The sequence below is a fragment of the Ursus americanus genome, chromosome X (genome assembly GCF_024610735.1).
Source record: "Ursus americanus isolate L20-20 chromosome X, mUrsAme1.1.p, whole genome shotgun sequence".
Taxonomy (NCBI): domain Eukaryota; kingdom Metazoa; phylum Chordata; class Mammalia; order Carnivora; family Ursidae; genus Ursus; species Ursus americanus.
Window position 1 is genome coordinate 105,232,369 of NC_142164.1, and position 17,756 is coordinate 105,250,124.

The 17,756-nt window shown below is 41.9% G+C and overlaps 1 protein-coding gene and 1 non-coding gene across 2 annotated transcripts in view; one reads left to right on the forward strand and one right to left on the reverse strand.

Annotated features, from left to right (window-relative positions):
- Positions 1 to 621: 621 nt before the first annotated feature.
- Positions 622 to 17,756, reverse strand: part of SMS (spermine synthase) — a 46,755-nt gene continuing 29,620 nt past the window's right edge. The window contains exons 6-11 of the mRNA XM_087860027.1: positions 17,520 to 17,676; positions 16,545 to 16,632; positions 8,929 to 9,043; positions 8,066 to 8,145; positions 2,579 to 2,694; positions 622 to 1,145 (exon numbers count right to left, since the gene is read on the reverse strand). Coding sequence (XP_087716153.1) covers positions 1,106 to 1,145; positions 2,579 to 2,694; positions 8,066 to 8,145; positions 8,929 to 9,043; positions 16,545 to 16,632; positions 17,520 to 17,676 — 596 coding nt within the window. The 3' untranslated portion in view covers positions 622 to 1,105. The remainder of the gene's footprint in view (positions 1,146 to 2,578; positions 2,695 to 8,065; positions 8,146 to 8,928; positions 9,044 to 16,544; positions 16,633 to 17,519; positions 17,677 to 17,756) is intronic.
- On the forward strand, positions 9,526 to 9,629 carry LOC123796538 (U6 spliceosomal RNA). The gene has a single exon (XR_006780768.1). It is a non-coding gene; the product is annotated as a U6 spliceosomal RNA (small nuclear RNA).

Sequence of the window (17,756 nt, forward strand, 5' to 3'; positions counted from 1 at the left end):
ATTTTTTAATGCTTTGCTTACTGCCAACTCACCATACATGCACTCCATCCTTGATACAGCATAAACCTTTGATGAGAACAATGTAACCACTGATGTCTAATAATCCGAGTCAGTAGACCTCCACCCTTGATGTGGATTGTTACCCACAAATACACTACCAAGCCGTTACTTGCCTCACTTCCTTAGGGGAGTTTCTGCTCTCTCGTTGCGGGTGTCTCCACAAACTATCATCCTGTCTCTGTGCATCTCAAAATCTTAAAAAGTGTCACTGCAGCCATCCGAAATGATCTGTATTTCCACATCGAAGACACCAGTATGAGTGGGAATAGAAATAAGCTTCTGACTTTCAACTTTACAGTAAGGCCAAATCTTTTCCTATCCTCAGGCCAATTTTATAATGAAGAACTGGTGAATGCAATAGGTTGTGTATCCTTTACCACAGTGGTAACTGAAGTCATTACTACTGTTCAAAAAAGGCCCTAAGGCCAGCCCGTTATAAAGAGATAAATGGCACCGAGTCAGAGAATAGAACTAAAAAGAGACAAGGAGACACCTTTGTTCTGTGAGATCAGCAGTGAGAAAGTAGGGACCTGGCTGAAATAAAACAACAAACACGTGAAATTTCTCATTTATAATTTTAATCGAAGCATTGCTATTCATTTTTTTCTTAACTCTTATAAGCACCAAATTTTAATAGCTAAGTCAATTTTTTGGGAAAGAAACACCATCAAAGAACTTCCCTCCAGAACAAAACAATGATGTTCATTCCTCCAAACAACCAAATTCGAAGTCTACCAAAACAAAAACAAAAAGCCCACACACACACACACAAAAGTAACAAAAATCACATTCTAGGGGTTCAGTGCATTTAGCAGCCTTCGCTGTGCTGTCTAATCATCCTTCAGCTGACTTTCAAAAAAAATTAACACCCTAGCGCATCAAAATATACATTTTCCATTCGCTTTGTTTAAATTAAAAATAATAATTAAAAAAAGAAAACTTGAAGGAAATCACAATCAATTGCCTGACTCATTTCGATGTCATGTACAGCATATGAAGGTCAGGAAGGCTATTTGCAGCACACGTGATTAGGAGAGATTGGTCTTCAAGGTTTAGCTTTCTTCCAAACAGTGTAAAATACCCACCTGGACAGAGAGTCAAGGAATACGAGCAGGTAATTCAAGGAAGAACAGACAGCACTTAAAATTTGTTTGCTGGCCTACAAACTGGAACACGGATGAGTTTCATGGCTTGAAGCATTGTGGTGATGGGAATTACTGCCTCTTAACAAGGCCACTTTATGGCCTGAACACCTCCCACCTGTGACCGGGACGACAGTGGGGAGAAGGGAGCAAAGTGGAGAAAAGGCTAAAGGCGTACAAACATCCCTCAGGTAGCGCTACTGCTTCCTAGGTCTTAAGAAGGTTTAGGGAATGAATACGACAAGGAAGGGTGGGAGGGAGGTGAGAGATTGGGGGGGAGGGAGAGAGGGGTGGGAAAATGAGAGGGAGGGAGAAAGAGGAGGAGAAAAAGATGGAAGGATGGAGGGGAGCCAGAGGGCAGAAGCCTTTTCTCCAAATGTCATCAATTAATTTCTACAGTCTCTCAATATATAAACAGATCCGAGTGTGAAAAATGCTCCAAAAGGAAAGTGTGATGAAGGTGGACAGTTGGGAGGGGGAGAGAGGTCAGGGATCTCCACAGGCCATGGAAGAAAATGGCCGCCCCACAGAGAGCCTGCTCCCCTCCTCCTAGGGAGACCTAGGGGGTTTCCTAGGGTCTGTGTCTGTCCGGGGCTGTCGGGGCTTGCAGGCAAGGAGTGCCTAGAGGGCCAGCAGCAGTTGCACGATCCTAGATAGCAACGAAGACCGCTGTGACAGGAAACTGGACTCGGCCACCTCAGAGAAGGAAGTTTTTATCTGAAGCCCAGAGTCTGCCTTTTAGGAGAAAGAAAGGCATTTTAAATTTCCAATGACAATCCTCGTGCTGGTTTATCTCTGGGTTCTTTTATTTTCCTGGACACTTTACTAAGGGGAACTAATAAAGAACACCAACATTAACTCTGAAATCTCCAGCACTGTTTTTTAGCTCTTGGTTTCTAGTGCAAATTGGGATCAAGTGCAGTGTAGAAACTAATATTAAAGTAGGATTCATTTTAATATAAAAGTAGAATAGAATGAGCATATTCATTCTTTTTGCCCGCCACAGCTCAAGTGGTGCCTTCGACTAGGGCCTCTGAAGCTTTAGATGCACCCCAGTCTCCAGGCAGGCTGGTTAAGATGGCTCACCAGGCCTTACCGCCAGCCTCTGCTGGGTGGGGCCTGAGAACCAGGGGGGCTTAATCAGTACAACTACCTGGGGAGCTGTGGTAGGCCACGCCCCAGCAGCTGAGGGTGGGACCCAGGAATCAGTATTGTTTTCAAGTTTCAGGGAGTTCCAATGTGCAGCCACATCTGAATGCCATGGCCTTATATAGTACAGAGCTAATTTCATTTATTATTGGATTTAAGTGCTGAACTGGCATGGGATTTACTTGAGTGTTGTGATCTGACAACACAGTGTTATGGTCTAAGGATACAATTCCAAGTATGAAGGAACACAGACGACCTCCTTTGAAAATTCCACAGGACAATACAGGCGCCCGAGCTGTTCTTCATAGAGTGACAAGGCTTCCGTCAAATTGACACAGTTGCCCTAAATCAAAGAGAGAAAAGCAAACAATGGGATTCTCGAGTCTCACTGAGGGCCCTGCTCATTTGAAGGTCTCTAATCAATGAAAACAATTTTAGCTTTAGATGAAAGTTCATCTTTGAAAATGAGATAAGGCTTCTGTACTTTGACAAACTGCGTTCAGTTCTACTTATAGATCCATTAGCTCACTCTTCTTCTGCCTCATTTAGCAAGCCGTTTCAAATTATTCAGAGTACGAAGCAACAGAAAGCAGGGAGACCACTTTCTCACTAGTAACACAGTCACTGTAGCAACAACACACAATAGCAACGATTCGTACACATAGCTGTTCAAAATGTTTGCCCAGTCGTCACCGTGGTGTTGAGAAGGAAGCATCACAACGATAATGTTCTCAATTTCCAGAATGGTTTGAAACTACAACCCTCCTAAGAAGCTAAGACAATGATACCGAACTATATTCCCATCTCCATGCTTTCCCCCAAGTATGTGATTTTCAGGCCTACGAGAACAAAAGTTTATTCAGAATATATGTACTAAGGCTATCCCGCAATTCCACTCCTTATCAAACATCTTCTCTTGACTTCGTTGTTCTAATTTTTCTCCCTTTCTTGCCACCACTTTCTCAGCCTTCCCAGCAGCCAGGAGTGGTCAGGGAGATAGAGCGAAGTCTGCTGGGGGCTCCTGGGAAAGTTTACGCTTCTGGACAACCAAGGGTACACAAGAGTGACCTGCCTCTTCAACTTACTTCCAGCCCAGAACCTAGAGGTGACATCTGAAGCTGCAGCAGCCACTCTGCGACCATGAAGAAAAAAGGATGAATGAGATGTGGGCCCAGAACAGAGTAGAGCTATGGATCCGGTATCTGCGTGGTTCTAGAACAGTGCTGCTGCTTCATTTTCATTTTTTTTTTAAGTAATCTCTACACCGAAGGTGGGGCTCGAACTCACATGCCCGCAATCAAGAGTCCCTCTCCCAAGTCCCCCGTTCCACCGACTGAGCCAGCTGGGTGCCCCTAAAGCACTGCTTCTTAATCTGTAATGTGCATGTGAATCACAAGTGATTTTCATTCCATAGGTCGGGGGTAGGGCTTATCATTTTAGCACAATTTTCCCTAAGGGCTTTTCGTAATGGGTACTTAATACCACCCATTTCCTTTTAACCTCTGAAGTTTTTTTTTTTTTTTAAAGATTTTATTTATTTATTTGATAGAAAGACAGACAGCCAGCGAGAGAGCGAACACAAGCAGGGGGAGTGGGAGAGGAAGAAGCAGGCTCCCAGCGGAGGAGCCTGATGCGGGGCTCGACCCCATAACGCCGGGATCACGCCCTGAGCCAAAGGCAGACACCCAACGACTGAGCCACCCAGGCGCCCCTAACCTCTGAAGTTCTTAACATTCTGAAGACTACTGAGTATCTGTGCTGCTTCCATTTCTTCTTAACAACTTCACTACCAGTGCGCCTTAGAATAGCCAAGTACAATGTAAAATGAAAATCATTTACAAATGAAGGCATCCCGTGATGTAAGCATCCCCATGAAGGGCATTTCGAAACCAACCAACCAGCCACTGGCAAGTGGGCAAAAAGAACTATTCTGAGAGCTTCCCTCGGGGGTTTTAACTTAGCACATTGGCTCAGCATGACGTCGTCCTTTAGTGCCAGCTCGTTTAGTAACCCATCATCTAGGGTCCTGCAGTGGGATTTGGCCAAAGTGCCCTTCACCAGTATATAATTTGGTTTCAACATCAAGTTCACCGTGAGAGTATATAAACACCACACGTGTAATTTAAGACTCACAAATAGAAAACACTGCCTGGATGTTTTTAGAACACACCACCACTGGGGAAGCTATAGAATGAAAATGCCACCTAGGTGCACAGTTCAATGGTTTTTCTTGCCATCTTAAAATTGACACCACACTCTCTTTATTGAGGGCATATGGGAGGACGTCCTTACTGACAATGTGGTAAGGAAATAGGAAAGCTTCAATTTGTTCTTCCCCAACATTGTCAAAAAGCAGTTTAAAAAAAGGAAAAAACCTCACCACACATGGAGACCGACCCAAAAAAAGTAATGTGATACATTTTACTTTCCTGTGTTTTTAAATGGAAATACATTTCTTTCTTTTCTTAAGAAAGACATCTTTCGGTGCTGCCGTAACGGTGCGCATGAATGTCCTGGCAGACGCTCTCAGGAGCATTAACAATGCCGAGAAGAGAGGCAAATGCCAGGAACGTAAGAAGCCATGCTCCAAACTCCAAGTCCAGTTCTCCCTGTGGTGATGCAGCAGGGTTACACTGGTGACTCTGAACTCACTGTGAACCTCACAGGCAGGTTAACCAAGTGTGGAGTGACCAGCCCCAGATCTGATGTACAACTCAAAGATCTAGAAAAATGGCAGAATAATCTGCTCCCATCCCACCAGTTTGGTTTCAGTGTACTGACAACCTTAGCTGGCATCATGGAACATGAGAAGAAGCAAGATGAAAATACACAGGAGGGAAAATCCTGGGCTTCTAGGGATGTAACACATACATGCAAATAAAATGTCTTAATGGACAAAAAAAAAAAAAAAAAAAAAAAGACATTGGCGATGCAGAACAAAAACCCAATAGAGAATTAAAGACCTCTTAGGGTTGGGAAGGGAATAATTGGCCGGGGCGGGGGGGCATTCTAAGAGATGAATCCCAATTCAGTAGTTTGGTTCTAGAAAGTTTTCCCTGCCCCATGTTAGATGTGGGTAGGTGACACTTGCTTTTTTACGTTATAGATTTCTGTACTGTTTTTCTCTTTTATTATTATTTTTCAGAGACAGCATGGGGGCAGATGGAGCAGAGGGAGGGAGGGAGAGAATCTCAAGTAGGCTCTATGCCCAGCTCGTAGCCCAATATGGGGCTCAACCTGAGCCAAGATCAAGAGTAAGGCACATGGGGCTCTTGGGTGGCACAGTCGGTTGAGTGTCCAACTCTTGCTTTCAGCTCAGCTCATGATCTTGGGGCTGTGAGCCCCAGCCCTCCACTCTGCGCTCATCTGGCAGTCTGCTCGAGATTCTTTCCCTCCCCCTCTGCCCCTCCCACTCGTGCTCGTGCTCTCTTTCTCTCAAATGAAGTAAGTAAGTTTTCAAAAAAAGAGTAGGACGCTCAAGCGACTGAGGCATCCAGGCACCTGTTTTTATCTTTAAAATTTAACAATTAGCAGGCTATGATTTCTGTGATGTAAAAAAATAACAGGTCCAGAAGAATACAATCTAACAACACCATTCTTAACAAGTTCAAAAGCAAGCTAAACAATATAATGATATAGGAAATTACACATAAGTGAAACAGCTATTAAAAAAAAGTCCAGGGGCGCCTGGGTGGCTCAGTCGTTAAGCGTCTGCCTTTGGCTCAGGGCGTGATCCTGGAGTCCTGGGATCGAGCCCCACATCAGGCTCCTCCACTGGGAGCCTGCTTCTTCCTCCCCCACTCCCCCTGCTTGTGTTCCCTCTCTTGCTGGCTGTCTCTCTCTGTTAAATAAATAAAATCTTAAAAAAAAAAAAAAAAAGTCCAGGGGGGCGCCTGGCTGGCTCACTCAGGAGAGTGTGTGACTCTTGATCTTGTAGTCATGAATTTGAGCCCCACATTGGCAGAGAGTTTACTTTAAAAAAAGAAAGAAAGAAAGAAAGAAAGAAAGAAAGAAAGAAAGAAAGAAAGAAAGAAAGAAAGAAAGAAAGAAAGAAAGAAAAAGAAAGAAAGAGAAAGAGAGAAACATGGGAATAAAAAAGAAATGGGTTACCTTCTGGAAAGTGGACAGAGATTAGGGAAGAATGTAGATGTGTTAAGTGAGGGTACTAGTAATGTCCACTTCTCAAGGGGTGGGGTAGTATTTTGCATAATAATCTATATGAATGCCACATACATAATTTTGTGTCAAAGAACCTCCAGGGCTTTTCTTAATGGGAAGTGGGGAAGAGAAGGGAGGGAGGTCAAGTTCCAGCACCTGTCTGTCTCTTCTAGTCTCTTGAAAGCCTATCTTCCCCGGATTCAAACCTCAGGGCCCACCAGAGTCAGCTCAATTCCCACCCGCTCCACAGCGCGACTCTCCACAGCCCTCCGCAGGTTTCACTGTAGACTTGCTATAAAGCATGGGTCTGCAAACTACTTCTGTAAAGGACCAGACTGAAAATAGTTTAGGCTATGCAGATCACACAGTCCCCATCACAACTACTCAGCGCTGCCCCTATGAGAGCAGACAAAGGTAAAATGTCATGAATGGGTGTGGCTGTCTGCCAAGAAAACCTCACCAAAACAAGCAGCAGGGGAGATTTGGCTCGTAGTTTGCAGACCCCTGCTTTACAGTCAAGTCCAGAATCCATAAAGAAAAAAAAAATCATTTCTAAGTATCAGGCAAAAAAAAAAAAAAAAGCCATTCATAAACAGTTGTCGGTTTCCCTCGAAGCTTCCCGATACTTTCACCAAGGGCAAGGTCTAGGATTAATCATCATGGGGGGGGGGGTGTCTTCCTGCAGGGGGAAGAGAAGGAAAACAGGATGGGCTGAAGACTAATTCAAGGTGTCTCTTAGAGCTGCCAAGTTGTCTTCAGCATTATTCATCTCAGATCCCATCAACTGCCCCAGGCCTGCATTAAAATGCCTCCTTGGGAGAATAAAGTTAAGACCTCTCTACTAGTTTTTGACATTTAAATATACTAATGCTCTTTAAAGGGGTGGGGGCCGTCTCCCGAAAGCCCTTAAGAATTACAGGTACGCAGCCGAGCAGTACCAGCACGGAAGGGCTTATCTTCTTCTGCTTATGAATCAGCTCTCTACCAAGTAAACAGACTCAGATCATCACTTAGCTCCTTTTGTGGTCATTTTCAGAATTTTCTTTAGGGCTTTAGCAGGTTATGTATATTTTTTACATAATAAGACATACAAACTTTAGACTTTCTTTTAAATTTAAGAATCCCATAGAGAATGAGAAAAAAAAGCAATTTGCTTCCATCTGGTGGTAGGAGCTCACACTACAGGCAAGGCAGTTTATGAAACTCATGCTGATAAACTGCTTTTCCAATGAAGAATCTCCTAGAGGATAAGGAGAGGGAAAATTCAGGGAGGGGGGGAAAAAAATCACAATCTGTGTCTCCATCTGGTGGCGGCAGCTCATACTACAGCCACAGCCCAAGGTTGGTCTATCAGGACAGTGGGCAGAGGACACAACCGAACTCATGAATTCCCAAGAGATGACAGGTCAGCTATTTACAAACTACTGTTTGAAAGAACATAATTCAGTTACGATGCTCTAACCTTAACAGACATAAATTTCAATAAAATACATGCAAATTTCAAAATATAAAACTCTGATTGAGAGTTTTGGGGAAAAAACAGTTCAGTCGTCTACCTGTGTGAAGTATTTCCCATCCTGTTTCAGTACTTTCATTGAGAGGTCAAGAATCAGTCTGAGAAACTCCCATGTGGAATCTGGGTGTTAAAAAAAGTTTTAAGTTATACAAATATGGATGTGCATGCATCAGAAACAACATCTAAAAAGTCAACTATCCACATTAATATTCAATAACACCCAAAAAAGAAAGAAACAGCCAAGAGCTTAAGACCCAATATTCAAGAGCTTATTCATAAAAATTTACTGTCATTTTTGGGTATCCTGCACACACGGGCACATAAGCAAGGTCAAAAGCAAATATTCATGTGCTTAGCACTGCTTTAACGATACCAATAAAGATTTGACCAAAAGGGCAGTGGTTGAAATCTGAAAGACAGCAGCTTAAGGGGGAAGCGTCCGACATCCAGAGAGAAACAGCAAGGGTCATCACGTGGGGACCCAGTCTGCCAACTCAGCAGGAAGGCAAGACTATAGAAAAAACACTAACACCGAAATGCCGAACCAGCAGTGATTTGGAGCAAGCGGTTTGAGAATGGGGAATTGTCTGTGGTGGTGCTTAGAAAGCTCACCAGTTTCAGTACAGGTTAAAAATCACATAACAGAAATAAATTCCCAAAGAAGCTAATTTCTCCGTGATGTGATTATTGAATCATTTTATGTTTCCGACAACCGAGTAAATGTGCTCATTTAGTGACAGAAATCCAGCCACCTTTCCACTGCAGGCCTCAGCTGAACTACCTTGAAAAAATGAAGGAACTAATGAAGGAGACAATCTCTAAGATCGTTCCATTCTCACAAGGTGCCGAGAAAAACATTTTCATGAACATTACCTTGGTTTTAAAAGAAAAAACTGAACCTACCTTCTTCTGGAGATGTGGAGATTGGAACGGCTGTCAAATCATTAATCACATAATCAAACTCTCTCCCTTCTTTGGCGTACCTCTTCAGTACTGGAATACAGTCTTCTATTAGAACCTTCCAAAGAGAACAGGAATAGATGCATGTGAGGCAACTCATGTGGGTGGAAGTTTAAACCCTCATAGAGGAGGGAGGAAACTGCAGACTGCTGCTGGGACCCACAGCACCTGCCACGTGAACAAAAATGACTTCTATCCATGCCTCTAACAGCTACAATCCAGTGCCTAATAGATGCTTTGCCTGCCTTCTCATTTAACCTAAGCAACAAATCTACAGGTACTATTATTATCCACAGTTTACAAATGGAAAAACAAGGTTAAGAGAGGCTTTGCATAGGGGCGCCTGGGTGGCTCAGTCGGTTAAGTGTCCGACTCTTGATTTCAGCTCAGGTCATGATCTCAGGATTGTGGGATCGAGCCCCATCTTGGGCTCTCTGCTGGGCGAGGCGTGGAGCCTGCTTAAGATTCCTTCTCTTCCCTCTGTCCCTCCATTCCTCCCTCTCTAAAAAAAAAAAGAGAGAGAGAGAGAGGTTATGTAGTGTTCACTTCAGCTGCACACATACTTAAAATTGGACTCATACAGGGAAGATGAGCATGGCCTATGCACAAGGACGACACAAATTCCTGAAGGGTTCTGTACTTCTGAGAGACAGAGGGAGGGAGAAGGGGGAGAAGAGGGGGAGGGGTTACACAGCTTGCCCAAAGGTACCCAATAAGAAACAGAGCCAAGAAGTACACCTAGATCTATATGAAAGCCAAGTTCACATTTTTAACTCCAATCTATATTGCCTCTCCTACTACTGTCTCTATTTTCTTTTATGCTAGGCACTGAATGACTTTATTGTCTATTGATTTTCTGCATCTCACCTCAAACTATTAGCCTACAGTTTTTCACTTTTTTTTAAACTACTTTGAGTACTGTTGGTAATACAACCGTGTAAGAAATACCAACTCCACAATCACAATTATTAACGAGTACAGCAGTTAAGAGTTGGAATTCTCAAACAGATCCTTTGCAGTAAACAGTTATCCTTGAACAACAGGAGTCTGAACCATCTGGGTCCACTTCTTCACAGTCCACCCCCCAATACAACACTGTAAAAGTATCTTCCTTATGATTTTCTTAGTCACATTTTCTTTTCCCTGGCTTACTTTATTGTCCAAATACAGTATATAATACATACAACATACAAAATGTGTTAATTGACTATGTTCCTGGTAACGCCTTCAGTCAACACCACGTTCTGAGTAGTTAAGTTCTCGGGGAGTCAAAAGTTATATGCAGATTTTTGACTCCGTGTGTGGGGGGAGTCAGTACCCCTTAACCCCTTGTTCTTCAAGGGTCAACTGTACAGGAACTCAGTTTGGGGCTTGCCTTAATCTTCGAAGTACTGAAGCTATATGCTGGGGACCCACCTGGCTATAGGCAACATCCTTAACTAGCAGGAGTTAGTCTCCTTGTCTTTCACTTTCCAGTTACAAAATACATACTCATGAGAAACAAATTCATTGAAGTCAGAAGTCAAGTTTGCCTTAATTCCCTAAAATAACCTATTTCAGAATGTTTCCTCTGAATGTTCTTACACAGATCCTCAGTCACAATTTGAAGAACTTGATTTTACAGCCCTACTGTTTTATAACTTGCTTCACTTAATCCATCATCTAAGTACAACCATACAAAGATCTAGAAGACACTAACCAATCCTGTGGGATACGCTCAGTGTTCTCCTATGCTCATATACACTCTTACCAACACATGCTGTTCTCTTTTTTAGAACTAGGATCACATACATTCTGAACTCAAAATTTTTCAGCTAACACCGTTCTAGGTAATGATAGATTTTTTTATTTGGGGGAATGATATTTTTAAAAATTGTATCATTCCATGAAACATGTACTACTCTTTAACCTCCTCATACAGATGACTGTCTGTAGGCCAGACATTCAAACACTGGCTTGCTGAGACCAAAGGCACGCCACGCCCATTTTAGTTTTTATAGTTTGGATGGCAATTCACACTCCAACCAGCACTGTGTGCGAGCACCTAGTGCCTGGATATTGTCCCTCTTTCTATTCTGTCAGGTCTCTTGCTAATGTTTTCACATGAACTTGCTGGGCCACTAAGAGGGGTGAGCATCTTGTTATAAGTTTACAGGTTATTTGATTTTCGTCTTCTGAAAAATACCAGTTCATGTCCTTTACATTTTTCAACTTAGTTATCTTATTTTTTTAAATCTTAAGTTGTAGGGGCTCTCTGTATTATTAAAGGGATTAAATCCCTGTCCTGTTTGTTACCACTTTTCCAGCTTCGTTTATGGGATTAGGATGTTGTTGTAGTTTCTGGGTTTCTTGTCTTTCTTTAAAAGGTTTCCCAACTCCAAGGTTAAATATGCTAAATTTCCCTAAATGTACTAAGTTTTTGTATCCAGGGCTTAAGCCATATGCAATTAATTTTTCTATGCCACCTAGGGTCATGTTAACTTTCTTCTCATGGAGATGGACAGCCCATTGTGTTGGCATCACCTATGAAATCAACTCAATCTCCTTTTCCCAAGTGAACTGAAATATACCTTAGGCCACCTATTACTTGTACGAATACACACTCAGACATGTTCAAAGTCTTTGTGCCATTCCTCTTATACAGCCATTCCTGTGTCAACATCACACTCCCTATTTGATTACTATGCTTTAACAGTAAATTAATAAACAACAGGGCAAATTTCCTTGCAGTATGATTTTTAAAACATTTTTTTCTTGGCGGGGCGCCTGGGTGGCTCAGTCGATTAGCCTCTGCCTCTGGCTCAGGTCATGATCCCAGAGTCCCAGGATCGGAGTCCCAGGATCAGAGTCCCAGGATCGAGCCCCACATCAGGCTACCCATTCAGTCTGCTTCTCCCTCTGACCCTCCCCTGTCTCATGCTCTCTCTCTCTCACCCTCTCAGATAAATAAAAAAAAATCTTTTTTTTTTAAGAGTTTATTTGTCAGAGAGAGCGCGCACAAGCAGGGGAAGCAGTAGGCAGAGGAAGAAGCAGGCTCCCCTGCTGAGCAGGGAGCCTGATGCAGGACTCGATCCCAGGACCTTGGGATCATGACCTGAGCCAAACGCAGAAGTTTAACCAACTGAGCCACCCAGGGGTCCCAATAAATAAAATCTTTAAAAAAATTTATTTAACAATTGGTCATTATTCCTAAATATGAAACCTGAAACTACAAAAATCCTAGAAGAGAGCACAGGCAGTAACCTCTCTGACATCAGTCATAGCAACATTTTTCTGTATATGTCTCCTGAGGCAAGGGAAATAAAAGCAAGGATAAACTACTGGGACCTCATCAAAATAAAAGCTTCTGCAGAGCAAAGGAATCCATCAACAAAACTAAAGACAACCTACGGAATGGGAGAAGACATATTTGCAAATATCTGATAAAGGGTTAGTATCGAAAATATATAAACGACTTACACAACTCAACACCCAAAATACAAATAATCCAACTTAAAAATGGGCAGAAGACATGAACAGACATTTTTCCAAAGACAACACCCAGACAGCCAACAGACACATGAAAAGATGCTCAACATCACTCATCATCAAGGAAATGCAAACCAAAGCTACAATGAGATATCGCCTGACACCTGTCAGAATGGCTAAAATCACCACAAGAAAAACAGGTGTTGGCAGGGATGTGGAGAAAAGGGAACCCTCTTGCACTATTGGTGTGAATGCAAACAGCAGCAGCCACAATGGAAAACAGTATGGAGGTTCCTCAAAAAGTTAAAAACAGAGCTACCCTGTGACCCAGCAACTGCACTACTGAGTATTTAACCAAAGAATACAAAAACATTACTAATTCAAAGGGATACATGCACCCCAACGTTTATGGCAGCATTATTTACAATAGCCAAGATATGGAAGCAGCCCAAGTGTCCATCAATTGATGAATGGACAAAGAAGCGGGGTGTGTGTGTGTGTATACACACACACACACACACACACACACACACACACACACACCCCACGCTGGAATATTATTCAGCCATAAAAAAGATTGCAATCTTGCCATTCGTAATGACATGGATGGAGCTAGTATGTATACTAAGTGAAATGTCAGTGAGAGAAAGACAAATACCATATGATTTCACTCATACGTGGAATTTAAGAAACAAAACAAATGAACAACAAAAATAGAAACAAACCAAAAAACATTCTTAACTATACTGAACAATCAGATGGCTACCAGAGGGGAGGTGGGCAGGGGGATGGGTGAAATAGGTGATAGGGAGTAAGAGTGCACTTATCGTGATGAGCACTGAGTAATGTACAGAACTGTTGAATCACTATATCGTACATCTGAAACTAATATAATACTCTTGTTAACTACACTGGAATTCAATTTAGTAACTTAAAAAGACCAATTGGTCATTATTCTGAACAGGATCTCCAGCCCACTTTCTGCCTCCAATTTCCATTCAAACTGTTTTGCATTTAACATAGCTTAAAAAAAATTTTTTAGATTGTCTCCCTCCAATCACTTCGCCAAATTCTCATGAACCCAACTAATTTTCTAGGTGAGTTTCCTAGATTTTTCTAAGCATTCATATCATCTACAAATGATTCTTTCTATATTTATACTGTTTTCATTTTCCTACCTTACTACATTAGCGAATGCCTCAAAAACAATGTTGAATAAAGGTAATAAGCATCTTCACCTTATTTCTAGTTTTACTGGAAATGCCTTATGTATTTTGCCATTTTATACAACATTAAGTTTCTTATAGTTTGTTATGTTTGGGTAGTTTCCCTTTATTGCACTTTTATCTTACTTAAAAGACTTTTCATTACGAACGACTGCTAAATATCCCCCAAATGCTTTGTCACCTGTTAATACATTTTCTCTTTTAAATAATTCATATAATAAATCATGTTGACAGATTTCTTAAGATTTCCATCTTTATGTTTCTGAACTAAATCTTTCTTAGGCCTAATAGAGTTCTTTAAATAAACTGCTAGATTTAATTTACTCTTTTACTTGAAAATCTTGTATACTCATTAAAACTAATCTCTAATTCTCTTTTTGTACTACCTTAAGGATTTTAGTATTAAGGTTACTCTGTCATTATGAAAGGAATGGGGAGCACTTTGGAACATTTTCTATTTTCTAAAAATGCTTAGAGTAATTATGTTTTTGAAATAAACATTTGCAAAGACCTGGTGTTTTTTCAGTGGTAATATTTTAACGGCTAAGGGGCTTGTGGATACCCCCAGACAAGGAACTCCCCACCCCTTGAGAGCCCTCAGAAAACCTTCAACCTCAGAAGAATTGTCCAGGCTCCCCTCTAATGGTTGTTCTAATCCAGCAAGAAGATGGGAGGGGTGGGCGGGTGTATTCAGGCACCCAACTTCCTCAAAAGAAGAATCATTTCAAATAAAATACTACTTTTCCATTCCCTAGAATGTCCAACTGTCAATGTCACCACCTGCCTTTGGTGCTCTGCTTTCAGACAGATGTGCAAGTCAAGAGCTGTTTTCGAAATCCATTAGTAAATCGTCCCACGTACATCCAGCCTCTAATTACAACAACCTACAACTCCCCGTACTGGTTTGGGTTTGCAGTTCTGCTTATGCTTAAATAGTTTTTTCTGAATCCATATAAGGAGGTCACAGAAGGAGCCAGGGAGCCGGGTATCGGAGTGAATCACTCTTCTAAAGTTACCCTATTACCCTGAATAAATGTCCTTTGAACTCTCTAAGTTGAATCTTCTTCAGCCATAAAACAGAAATAATAGCCACCTGGTACAGGGTTGAGGATTACAGGTTAAGACACCTTAGACAGAGAGTCTGGTTAACAATGCAAACATTATTTGACAACAATGGTAACTTTCTGCTCCATGTGAGGGAAACGAATCTGTCATGCTCTGATGAACCTACTGCCCAACCCGCCCCACCCCTTCTTAAAACTCTCAAACAGTGCATGTGAAATATATATATCCTTCTTTCCCTTTTGCCCACAAAACAATCACACCTAACATTTCAATATAGATAGAATTCTCTTTCAGCTTAAAAAATTAACATGCATGCACCATGAAATCAAATTTGGATGCAAACACATTAGGGAAGATAGGGGAGGGGTAAGCAACTTACAGATCAACAAATTAAAGCACTTGTCTAAATGGTTCATAAATCTGAGGACGTACTTTTTTTTTTTGAAGACATACATTTAAGATCCTGTTCAAATAAAATGCATTTGCTTGGTTCTCTTGCTCTAACAAGTACTGCAGATGTAACCACTGAACACATGCGTGCTCAAAGTACAATACAAAACATAGCCCACAAACCATTAATTGGTGAACCTGCAAGTACAGTACAATTTAGGACAGAAACTAATTTGCTCAGCAAGAAGCAATTATTCAGACGTACACAAAACTCACACACAGAGTCTGAAGAGTAGCACGATGTGTCACCTCAAAATATGCCACTTTGGTGTATTATTTTGAGCTATAGGCACTTGAAAAACAGAAAATGCAGAAAGCAGTTTTCTCTGAACTCCCCTTCAATCTGCCTAAAGATACATCCTCCTACAGGAACTCAAATGTCAGAGATCCCCTCCCTAGGGGATTCAACCAGGGAAGGTTGACCTCTATCACAGGACAGGAGATGGATACCACATCCAGACAAACTTAGTCACAAATATCATACCTACCCCCCATCTATTCTTCCAAAGGCCCGTTACCTTTCCTAAAAGTCACTCACTCTTCCCAAGACACTTACGACCCCTTTCCCTATTAAGATATTTAAGCCTAAATTCTAAAGCTACCTCTAGGTTACTCAGTTATCTCTGGGTCTCTCCCAAGTACACATGAGGTATATACATTAATCGACTTCTGTTTTTCTCTTGTTAATCTGTCTTTTATTAGGGGAGTCTTGGCCAAGAACTAGAAGGGCAGAGGGTAAGGGTGAGTCCATCTTTGGCCCTCTTAGTTTGTTCATGTTTGCTCAATGATCTCTTTTGGGATTATGTGTTCTGGCACCTTAGAGAATAATACACATACGTCAGAAATGCCTGCCAAGGAAGGATGGGATGCGTTTTGGCTTCCCATGAATCTGTTAGGGAGAACAGTCTTTCGCCTTTCTCATGCACAGGTGGTGCCATAAAATCTAATCAAAGGTTGGCTTGATTAAAAGTCAATTAGGTGCACGCATACCATCTGAGGTACATGGGAACAGTATGATCGCACTACAATGCCCTAACTGTGCAGCTGCCGCGGACCATCCTCTGCCCAATCCTGCCTGTCAGTTAAGTGTCCCTGGAGAGACTCGGTGTAAACTCTATGGAGTGGCCTACTTTGTTTTCCGGTCAGCAAGTGCCTTCGCAATTTGGGGCGATACTTTTACTGTCCCTCCTCCACCTTCTAACAGTAGAGGGAAAAAAAAATTTTCCTTCCCTCCAAGATGATCTATTTACCTTCTTAACCAATCACCCTTAAAGCTGTTTTAGGAAGGTACAATTCAAGTCAATATTATTATTAGCTGACTTCAAAATGTTATCTAGAAAACATAATTACCTGATAGCAGTCTCCTTTAAGATTGTCTAAGACGTCGCCACATGTTTTTCGCATGTATTTCTTACATCCATCAATCACCATTTGGTCAATGTTCAAACAGGTCAAGGAGAAATTTATCCAGAATTTGGATCTATCAAAGAATTCTGAAATAGTAATACTTTATTTTTAAAGATTTTATTGATTTATTTGACAGAGAGAGAGACAGCCAGCGAGAGAGGGAACACAAGCAGGGGGAGTGGGAGAGGAAGAAGCAGGCTTCCAGCAGAGCAGGGAGCCCGATGCGGGGCTCGATCCCAGGACCCTGGGATCACGCCCTGAGCCAAAGGCAGATGCTTAACCACTGAGCCACCCAGGCGCCCCAGAAATAGTAATACTTTAAAGAAAAGGTAGGGGCACCTGGGTGGGTCAGTTAAGCATCGAACTCTTGATTTCAGTTCAGGTCATGATCTCAGGGTTGTGAGATTGAGCCCCGCATCCGGATCTGCGTGGAGTTGGCCTGAAATTCTCTCTCCCTCTCCCTCTGCCCCTCCCCATGCTCTCTCTCTTTCTCAAATAAATAAATAAAATCTTAATAAAGTAAAATAAAATCTTTATAAAAAATAAAGGTAAGACAAACATAAATTTTATAACACTAACTTGGGTATCCGATTTACCAAAACGATGGTGAATGAGACAACGATTTCATTTTGTATCAAGGTCACTCAAAAAGAACTGAATTTTCTCTTCTCATGAAGAAGCCCTTTCAGAAAGTGCTAAGCAGCAGACACCGTACCAAGGTTGCTTTCTTGTTTTCTCAACTAGAGGATCTCTGCTGCTTTGTTTGTAGCCACATAAAAAGGCTATCGGTACCAAATGGAAATGTTTCTTCAAGGCAGTATTTATAAAGCATTTGCCTCATAACATTAACTGGAGTCTTAAGACAAAAAAAGAGGAAGAAAACAGAACCCAACCGAACTTGATCTCCGAACAAAGGATATCTCTACCATAGTGACCATCTTTGGTTTCAGTTTGACTATTTCACATAATATGCCCCCATCTCCACCCCCAAGAATCAGCACGTCTTTGCCACTGTAGTCTTCTTTTCCACTGCCCATGATGGCCTGGGTATACGCCAAATCACTCTCTGCCAGATCTAGGTAGGAAAAACACAGGGACAAAATGGTGACTCTACCCAAACCCACACCGCGACCTGACTCTCCATGCTAGAAAGTG